We start from the raw sequence: 10,466 nt of genomic DNA on the forward strand, positions 1-10,466 counted from the left end.
TTTTACAGATGAAGAAGCTGAGGCCCCAAGGGAGCCTGCCAGGGCAGAGGTAGGATTGGATCCTGGATCTCCTGCTCAGGACACTCTCCCCAACGTTGCCCTGTTGAGGTAAACTGAGGAACGGAGAGATTGATATGGCAGAACAGGAGGATATTTATTTTAAGGTATGCACCGGCTCAGTGGATTCACATCCAAAAAGCTGAGCATTGAACAAAGACAGAGCAGGGTTTTTATAAGCGGGCTTACAAAAGCAAAATAAAGGCAGTTAATCATATAGGGCATAACTTGTGGCCTTGCATAGCTGGTGGCCTTGTAGCTGAGTCCAAATTAAAACAAGAACTGGCTAAGTACAGACATTTGTAAAACAGTTATGCTTAAGAAGCCAGGGAAAGGAGTAACAGGAAAGGAATTTGTCTTTCTCTCTCTCTCTTTTTTTTCCTTTCAACCTTGCTCTGGAGGGAGGAGTGGGTGTCTGGAGCCCATTCCTTTGGCCTTGGCTTTTCGGACAGCACAGCGTTATCTTATAACTGTCCTTGAAGTGAGCTGCTAAGCAGAGGAAAATTTGCTTCTTTTCTTTTTAACCCTTGCCTTGCCTGTTACTTTTCTTGGAGTGAATGAATATTTATTTTTAAAATTCTGCCTCAGCCCTTCTTAGGCCAGATCTCACCTTTCTTTTCTAGTAATGCAAGTGAGGGCAATGTGTTCTTCACAGCAGCAAAGCCATCCTTGTTCATACACGTAGAGTTGCCCTTCTCTGTTTGCCAATTTGAAGGGTTACCCGACATTAATCTGGGAAGGAAAAAAGAGCTTCCTCCTAATCAGAACAGTAATGAACACTAATAACCCATTCTCCTTCTAAGAGCCAAATTTTAAAAAGTCCAGTAACAATAAATTAACAAAAAAGATAAACTCATCATTTCCCCTCCACATATCTTTAGCTAACCCTTGAACCCAAAGAGGATTTTGCCAATGGCTCTCTAGGAATTGGAGTTGTCACACCACTCTCCTGTTGCCAGGAAATGAGGAGAGCCGTCCTCATCCACATCTGCAGTACCTAGAATAGCCCCCTCTGGCTCTCCAGAGATTGATTCATTAGGCAGGGTTGTGTTTAGGTGACGCCCACACACGAGAGCATTCATAGGAGCCATCATTTCTCAGTGAATGCAGTCCTGTAAATGCTGGCGATCCTGTAGCAGTGCTGATTAGCAAGTTGCTGCAACACCTCCGCATATTTTTTTTTTCTTGCTTCTCACTCCCCTGCTTTGTCAAAATGAACAAGAAGGAAGCATGATTGGGCTGTGCACCGAGGCGGCAAGGAAGCCCTGGATGACCCTCTTAACAGGTTCATTTCTTCTTGAGCAAGCTTGTTAAAAGTTAGCATTGCTTAACACAGGCTAATTGGCTTCCCTTTCATTTTCTTCCATCCAAGTTTCTATCGGGAATTTTCCTCAGAATAAAATGCCAAGTTAGTTAGGCACTTTCTTATTTTAGTCTTGAGATTACGTTCTTGCTTCAGGAAAGAGTCAAGTTTAATTTTACTTCCAAATCAGTCCCTTCTCGTTACTCTAATCAACAAGACTTTTCTTGGCTGGGAGGTAGGGGTAGGGGAGGAAAGGAAGGGAGGAAAAAAAGCAAGAAAAGCAACCTCCTAAACATCAACAATCATTTTTCTTGCATGTAAGATTATCAACTACTATAGATATAAACATTGTGGTCTAGCACTTCTTTATTTATGACTGTGGGAATGAAAATAACTTGGTACTTAACCAATTATTTTTAAGAGGTGGTAGCACAGTATTTCTTTGAATGTCGAAGAACAGAAGTAGAGCCTTTAAGAATTTCTTCCATCTGCCAGCCTGAATACTGACTGGGTAGAGATTTAAACAGCATGCATGCGATAGAATTGGCCTCATTGCCCCATCTGTAGAACACAAGCTGGTGAAATCCAGTGTGTCTGTGTGACATGCAATTAGCTCAATCCTGTTTCTCCAGCCAGGGCACCACTTCACTGTTTGGCCATGGGATGGAGAACACTTTTGCTGGGTGGCAGGACTGACCTTGCTGTAAATAGCAACATTTATAGGAATGGGCACTTCGATGCCCTGAGAATGATAGTGTGTTAGAAGGCTAAACGCTACATAATGAGGTTGATTGGGAATGCCTTTCAACAGCAGTTTGCTCATTTTAGGGACTTCTTGTCACAGGGATAAACAGGAGGCAAAATCTGGGGTATTGGTTTTGTGGTTTCAAATGTCTCTTTGAGTTGGAAACTGCTCAAAATGGAAATGGGCTCTTTCTGGAGGTAGCACAGACATCACTTTGAGAGGAGATCCAGAGATGATTAAGATACAGTCCTCGACCCAGGGAGCTCCAAGACTTGTAGGGGAGGCAGATGAGTCATTGAAACTGAAAAAATAAAACACCTCGCTGGCTAGGAGTTTGCTCTTGACAAGAAGAAATCAATCTCTAGACTGATTCTCTTCCTATTGCTGAGACTAGTGGGGGAGAGAGCCCTGCCTTAGAATTTGATTTGGCCCAGGGTCAAGAAAATCTCAAGGTCATGGGTCCTTGTATAGCTGAAGGTGGGATGGGGGTGAGTCAATGACTCTGCTGTTGGAGAAGGCACTGAGGTAAGGCCAGTTTTTTATGTATCAGGTCCCCAGGTGTGCTCTAGAAATTGCAGAAACAGAACGAAGCATAAGATTTGAAAACAAACAAATACACTCCACACGTTGGAAGCAGGAGAAATCTTGGCATATTATGCTGTTTTGGAGTGAGGGAGATTTTTCTCTTTCTTTATATAGATCCAGGCAGGATTGAGTCTGAGACCAGAACTACATCTGAATCATTGTAAGCCGCTGGGAGGGAGATATGACTGTGCCTTGTACAGGGGTCTCAGGGTGGAGAATCACTCTGAAGGGTTAAAGGTGAGGCCCTTGGAAAAGGATGAATCCTGAAGCAGGAAGCAAAGCTAGCCGCTTCAATGCACTTTTGACGGGGTTAGCACTTTTTATTTTCCTAGGATTCTGGGAATGATTCATTTAGCATTCGGTGTTAAGGTTCTTCCCTCCCCACATTTCAATTTCATATACATTTTCACTTCCATCTAAAATGTCAGAAAAGCCTGTTACATGTAACACAGCCTATGTCACTGTATTGTGGAGAATGTAGGGACAGGGCAGCAATGGGAGAATTGGCCTGGCCTGCATCAGCTCTTTGCGGAGGTCAGCTTGATGGCAGTGATCCTGGGACGTCAGTCAGCCCCATTCCCTGGACCTGTTTTCCCCAGATTACCAGGGAAAGGTGAGCCTTAAAAAGAAGATCATGGGCTGAGTGCAGTGGCTCACACCTGTAATCCCAGCACTTTGGGAGGCCGTGGCAGGTGGATCACCTGAGGTCAGGAGTTCAAGACCAGCTAGAGCAACATGGTGAAACCACATATCTACTAAAAATACAAAAATCAGCTGGGTGTGGTGGTACGTGCCTGTAATCCCAGCTACTTGGGAGGCTGAGGCAGGAGAATCACTTGAACCCGGGAAGCGGAGGTTGCAGTGAGCTGAGATCATGCCACCGCACTCCAACCTGAGTGACAGTGAGACTCTGTCTCAAAAAAAAAAAAAAAAAAAAAAAAAAGAGGATGGGGAAACACTTGGGTCACATCACAAATACTCACAAAACAGGGCAAGTGCATTCTTAGAGTTTTCTAAGCAGAGAGGTTTCAACTGTTCCTCTTCACCCCCAATTCCCCTGCCCTATTTGCACTGGGCAATTGCAGCCACAATTCTGTTATCCCTGGGAGTCCCACAAAGCTATCTCAGCCACTGGCCAGCAGCTCCTCATTCCTTCTCTGCTGCTTTTGCTCCAGTAGCATTGCCCCATTCACTGCCCGTGTCAAAGGCACCCACGTTGGGCTGCCCACATCTATTGCTGCAAATACACTGCAAACTGACCTGCCTCTCCTCTGTCCCAAGTCCCTCAAGGAATTCAGCACACAGCTCCTTGGTTTGGCCCTTCCTTAGAAGCCTGCCTCTCCAGCTCTCAGGCAGGAGGCTGTGGCAACTGACATGGAAGACAATCAGGGAGGCAGACACTGTTAGTCCTTAGAAGAGTTCCTTTTCTTGTGCATTGACTTCCATTAAAGTTCAAACTTTAACAAAGACCATATTTTCCTTCCTATGGTCCCAAGAACCTCCATGATCTGAATCCCATCTTCTTTTCCAGCCGCATCTCTCCCCACCCTCTTCACTCTCTTGTGTCTCCCTAAACCTGCCACGCTGTCTCTCACATGCTAGTCTTTGTAAATACTGCTCCCTCGCCTGGCAGACTTTTCCTTTAGCCTTGCCCACTTTTCCCTTATTTGGACTGAGTCCTACCCATCCTTCTGGCTTCAGCTGTGATACCATTTTTTCTAGGAAGCTACCCCTGTCTACTCCCAATATCAGAGAAGGTTGCTCTTTTGTGCTTCCAGGGTACCCTATGCCACCATCAAAAGGATATCACTTAACACCATAATGTCTGTTGACTTTTCAGCTCTCCTGTCAGACTGTGTGTTCCTTGAGAGCAGGAACTATATCTTATACTGATTAAAAAAAAAAGTTTTTTAGAGACAGGGTCTTGCTCTGTCACCCAGGGGGAGTGCAGTGGCACAATAATAGCTCACTCCTGGGCCCAAGTGATCCTCTGGGCTCAGCCTCCTGAGTAGCTAATCTTTCTTTCTTTCTTTCTTTCTTTCTTTCTTTCTTTCTTTCTTTCTTTCTTTCTTTCTTTCTTTCTTTCTTTTCTTTCTTTCTTTTTCTTTCTTTCTTTCTCTCTCTTTCTTTCTTTCTTTCCTTCCTTCCTTCCTTCCTTCTTTCTTTTTTTTTTCTTTCTTTCTTTCTCTCTCTCTCTTTCTTTCTTTTTCTCCTTCCTTCCTCTCTCTCTCTCTTTCCTTCCTTCCCTCCCTCCTTCCTTCCTTCCTTCCTTCCTTCCTTCCTTCCTTCCTTCCTTCCTTCCTTCCTTCCTTCCTTCCTTCTTTCTTTTCATAGAGACAGAGTCTTGCTATGTTGCTTAGGTTGGTCTTCAACTCCCAGCCTCAAGTGATCCTCCCACCTCTGCCTACCAAAGCGCTGGGATTACAGATGTGAGTCACCACGCCTGACTGGTTTTGTCATTTTATTGCAAGGGAACAAGAGGTGCTAATCGATTGTTGAACGGATGGTGACACATTGCCTGGGACCAAACTTGTATGCGTTGAGTCTCTTCTTCTAAGACAAGTTTTTCTCCAAGAGGGAACGTGTCCCCCATTGCACTTAGGTTCCTGATAGACTTAACTCACTGGTCCTCCGACCTGAGTTTTAGAGACTCCTCCTATATATGGATCTATTAGAGATAGGAAAAAAACAAAGGTTTTTTTTTTGTTGTTGTTGTTTATTTGTTTGTTTTGGGTTTTTGTTGTTGTTGTTGTTGTTTTTTGAGACAGGGTCTCACTTTGTCACCCAGGCTGGAGTGTAGTATTGAAACCATGGCTCACTATATCCTCAACCTCCAGGGTTCAACGATCCTCCCACCTCAGTCAGCCAAGTAGCTGAGGCTACAGGCATGCACCACCACACATGGCTAATTTTTGTATTTTTTATAGAGACAGGGTTTTGCCATGTTGCTTAGGCTGGTCTCAAACGCCTGAGCTCAAGCAATCTGCCCACCTCAGCCTCCCAAAGTGTTGGGATTATAGGTGTGAGCTACCATGCCCGGCCAACCAAAGTGTTTTTTCCTACTCCCAGCCACCACAACACTTCTGACACCAGATGTATGGGTTTTTTCCCCACATACCAAGCAATTCTGACACCAAATTATCCATCAGACACCAACTGGATGCCTTATAATTTAATTCAATTCAATTCCAACACTGTCTGCCTGGGCACAGCATCAGATCCCACAGGTTCAGGGCTCAGTCTCAGAAGACTGCCCTCTACTTCCAATGCCAGTTATGAACCCTACATTGTGACCTGTGCTTCTGACCAACCGGCTATAAATCAAGGTTCCTAGGACTCTCTCCTTGGGTTAGATTAATTTGCTAGGGTGGTTCACAAAAGTAAGGGAAACACTTTCCTTACATGTATTGGTTTAATAATAAAGGGTACAGATGAGCAGTCAGATGGAAGTGACACACAGGGTGAAGCATACGGGAAGGGGCGCGGAGCTCTGTGCTCTCTCCAGCACTCCACCCCCCAGGCATCTCCATAGGTTCAGCTACCCAGAACCCGCTTCTGAACCCAGTCCTTTTAGGTTTTTATGGAGGCTTCATTATGGAGGCATGAGTGATCAAATCATTGGCCATTCATGACCAACTTAACCTTCAGTTCATCTCCCTTTCCTGGAGGCTGGGGGGATGGGACTGAAAGTTCTAACTCTAGAATCCTGCCTTGGTCTTTCTGGTGACCTGTCCCCATTCTGAAGCTATCTAGTGGCCCCCAGTCACCAGTCATCTCAAATAGCATACAAAAGACACTCTTACCACGCAGGAGATTCCAAGGTTTTAGGAACTGTGTGCCAGGAACCAGGGCAGAGACAAAATATAAATTTTTTATTATATCACTGTATCACAGCATCTGATAGGGATGCGCCACCACAATGCTTCCCAAACTTTAATTTGGGTAGGAATCACCTGGGATCCTGTTGAAATGCAGATTCTGGCTCAGTAGTTGGGACGGAGCCTGAGATGCTGATACTGCTGGTTGGGGACTCACACCTTGAATGGTCAGACACAAAAGTAATTGTCTTGTGCAGTGTCTTTAAACTGATTCCAGAATCCTAACATAAAAGAACTAGGAAAAGTTGAAAATAATGGAGGAAACTTTCTTTTTTTTTTTTTTTTTTTGTGGCAGAGTCTCGCTCTGTCGCCCAGGCTGGAGTGCAGTGGCCGGATCTCAGCTCACTGCAAGCTCCGCCTCCCGGGTTTACGCCATTCTCCTGCCTCAGCCTCCCGAGTAGCTGGGACTACAGGCGCCCGCCACCTCGCCCGGCTAGTGTTTTTGTATTTTTTAGTAGAGATGGGGTTTCACCGGGTTAGCCAGGATGGTCTCAATCTCCTGACCTTGTGATCCCCCCGACTCGGCCTCCCAAAGTGCTGGGATTACAGGCTTGAGCCACCGCGCCCCGCCAACTTTCTAGGAGTTTTATTTTTTATAACGTTTGGTTTTATTAAGAACAGAAGTTTCGGTGGAGCGTGGTGGCTCACACCTGTAAACCCAGCACTTTGGGAGGATCACATGAGCCCAGCAGTTCTGAACCAGCCTGGGCAACATGGTGAAACCCCATCTCTATAAAAAATACAAAAAAAAATTAGCCAGGTGTGGTGGCACCGGCCTGTAGTCCCGGCTACTCTGGAGGCTGAGGTGGGAGGTTCATAAGCTGGGGAGGTGGAGGTTGCGGTGATCCACCACACTCCAGTCTGGGTAATAGAGTGAGACCCTGTTTCAAAACAAACAAACAAAACAACACAACATAAGTTTTCCTTTTTAAGTGCATGTGACCACCACTGTAGGTTGGCTCTGCTTACTCCTATGACCAATCCTCTTCTCCCTTGTCTGTCTGACACAGAGGCTGCTAAGGCTCCAATGCCCACTTTCTCAGCCTGCCTTGCTGCTCAGGATGAAATATGTAGAGCTGGGGAAGAGACATGGTTAGTCCTTGTGTCCTGCCTTAAATGATAATGTGATGGCCATTATCTGGATTCTTCATGGAATTTCAGCAGTTCCAAGGTGCCAGGCCAGTGTCTGGGATTCTCTTAGCCTTTCGCTTTTTCCCCTGGGAGTCAGACAGCTGCTGCAGCTCGGTCAAAACAAACCTCTCTGAATACCACCAAAAATCGGGTCAGTTTCACATCTCCTTGATCATAATTTTTTCTGCACTTGGTTTGTTTGAATCAGCATTATATTACATTTTTGGTCATTTTAAACAATACTGAACATCTTAAACTCTAGACTTTTTTGTTTTTTCTGAGACCAAGTTTCACTCTTGTTGCCCAGGTTGGAGCACGATGGCCTGATCTCGGCTCACTGCAAACTCCACCTCTCAGGTTCAAGCGATTCTCCTGCCTCAGCCTCCTGAGTAGCTGGGATTACAGGCATGCGCCACTATACCTGGCTAATTTTGTATTTCTAGTAGAGATGCAGTTTCTCCATGTTGGTCAGGCTGGTCTCGAACTTCTGACCTCAGGTGATCCGCCCACCTAGGCCTCCCCAAGTGCTGGAATTACAGGTGTGAGCCACAGCACCCGGCCCTAGACTTCTTTTTATGAGATAAAAATAGATCCCTGTTTAAGCCAGCCTTACTAGAGTTTTATGATCTTTGCATTCAAACTGTAATACAGTATGCAGTTTTTCAAAAATTTCTTCTTCTTTTTTTGTTTTACAGGCAGGGTCTTGCTATGTTGTCCAGGCTGGTCTCAAACCCCTGGCCTCAAGCGATCCTCCCACCTCAGCCTCCCAAAGTGCTGGGATTACAAGCATGTGCCACCACATCCAGATAGAATGCAATTTTAAAAAATTAATGTTTATATTCTCTCATTAGCAAACTGATATACACTGCTTACAGAAATCTTTAAAAATATTTAAAAAGTAGAAATGGGGGAAAAATTAGAGCCCCAGTCACCAACGTACTCTTAACATTTTGACATATTTTCTTCCACTGTTGTGCAGTTGTGATAATATGGTACAACAAATTTGTGTCCTTTTTTGTTTACCATTAAAATAAGCACCTTAAGGATTTCTTTTTGGAATTATGAAAATATTCTAAAATTTATTGTGGGAATGATTGCATAACTCTATGAATATACTAAAAATAATTGAATTGTAACTCTCAGTAGGTGAATTGTATGGCATATAAATTATTTATCTCTCTATATATACATATGTTTTAAGAGACAGGGCCCAGGCTGGAGTTAAGTAGTGTGATCACAGCTCACTGCATCCTTGAACTCCTGGACTCAAGCAATTCCACAATAAAGCTATTAAAAAAATTTTTTTTTAAAATAAGCATTTTCAGGCTAGGCATGGTGGCTCATGCTGTAATCCCAGAACTTTGGGAGGCTGAGGCGGGTGGATCACGAGCCTAGGCTGTTGCCCAGGCTGGAGTGCAGTGGCACGATCTCTGCTCACTGCAACCTCTGCCTCCTGGGTTCAAGTGATTCTCCTGCCTCAGCCTCCGAGTAGCTGGGACTACAGGCGTGTGCCACTATGCCCAGCTAATTTTTTGTATTTTTAGTAGAGGCAGGGTTTTACCATGTTGGCCAGGCTGGTCTCGAACTCTCAACCTCAAGTGATCCACCCACCTCGGCCTCCCAAAGTGCTGGGATTACAGGCTTGAGCCACCATGCCCAGCCTCTGGTGCTTTTTTGTACCTAGAATTAGCTCCTCCAATATTGTGCCAAAGTATAACATTGCTTAAGCATTTATTGAGTACTTGCTACAAGTCAGGTGTGGACCACACTAAGTACATTACGCACATTATTTCCTCAAATTCTTAATCACCCTAAGAGGCCTATTCTACCCTTGAAAGTTGAAACTGAAAATCAGGGAGGACAACTAACTCACCCAAGGTCACAGGGCCGATAAAGAGAGGAGCCGGGTGCCTACACAGCTCTGCCTGGTCCCTGAGGCCATAGTTATTACATTTCTTTGTCAGATGGTAATTTTTTAGAACCTTGCTAAGTTTCAAAGGCAAAAATGCTATCCTCTTCTAAATTGTTTCCATGGTGTTGGACATTTCTTTGTGTTTGCTAAACTAGACACATTTCTCTGCTGTAAATTAGCTGTTTCCCAGAGTTGGCTATACAATTGGAAGACTGAATAAAATGCGACCTATGGCTTGTCACCAGAGTTAGAAAAAAAATGTCAGACAGTTTCCTTGTTTGACACCTGCTCAAATATGAAAGCACCTTTAATGAGAGCTGACATGACTTGGGGGATTTCCTAACCATCATGCTCTTAATACAGGTGCCTCGTTCTCCCATTGGTTCTTTCCACCTGGCTGAGCCCAGATACCAATCTGTGAGAGCAGCACAGTGCAAGGGAAGGCTCCCTGCCAGGGAGGGCTGTGGGCTAGGCTTGCCCTTCAGGGTACTTTTTTGGTTCTTTCCTGAAGCAGGAGGCCTCGCTTGGAGTATTGCTTTGCTCCTAAATTACTTAACCAAACAGCGACTTATTTTCCACAGTTATGTAGACAAACACCACGATGATGAAAATACCAAGCACAGCAAGCTTCAAGCCCATTGGGAAACCTTCTTCTTTCCAGCTCTCAATAGTCTGGTCTTCTGCGCAGTAGCCTCTCTTTTTGGTGATAGTCCCATATGTGATTCTGGTGCTTGGTGCTTTTGCAGCCCACCTGTGAAAACATCAGCGGCTCTTAGGATTGGACAGCTCCGGTGTACCTGAGCACCCCCTTAAAATATGTCTTGAAGCCCAAGGGTGCAGTCATGGTGGGGATTT

The 10,466-nt window shown here is 44.8% G+C and overlaps 1 protein-coding gene across 5 annotated transcripts in view; it reads right to left on the reverse strand.

The window, feature by feature from the left end:
• Positions 1-8,368: 8,368 nt before the first annotated feature.
• LEMD1 (LEM domain containing 1) overlaps positions 8,369-10,466 on the reverse strand; it is a 115,030-nt gene continuing 112,932 nt past the window's right edge. For all 5 annotated transcript variants that reach the window (XM_078004510.1, XM_078004525.1, XM_078004523.1 and 2 more), the window contains one exon: positions 8,369-10,362. In XM_078004510.1, coding sequence (XP_077860636.1) covers positions 10,164-10,362 — 199 coding nt within the window. In that variant the 3' untranslated portion in view covers positions 8,369-10,163. The remainder of the gene's footprint in view (positions 10,363-10,466) is intronic.

This window comes from Macaca mulatta, chromosome 1, assembly GCF_049350105.2.
Source record: "Macaca mulatta isolate MMU2019108-1 chromosome 1, T2T-MMU8v2.0, whole genome shotgun sequence".
Classification (NCBI taxonomy): Eukaryota; Metazoa; Chordata; class Mammalia; order Primates; family Cercopithecidae; genus Macaca; species Macaca mulatta.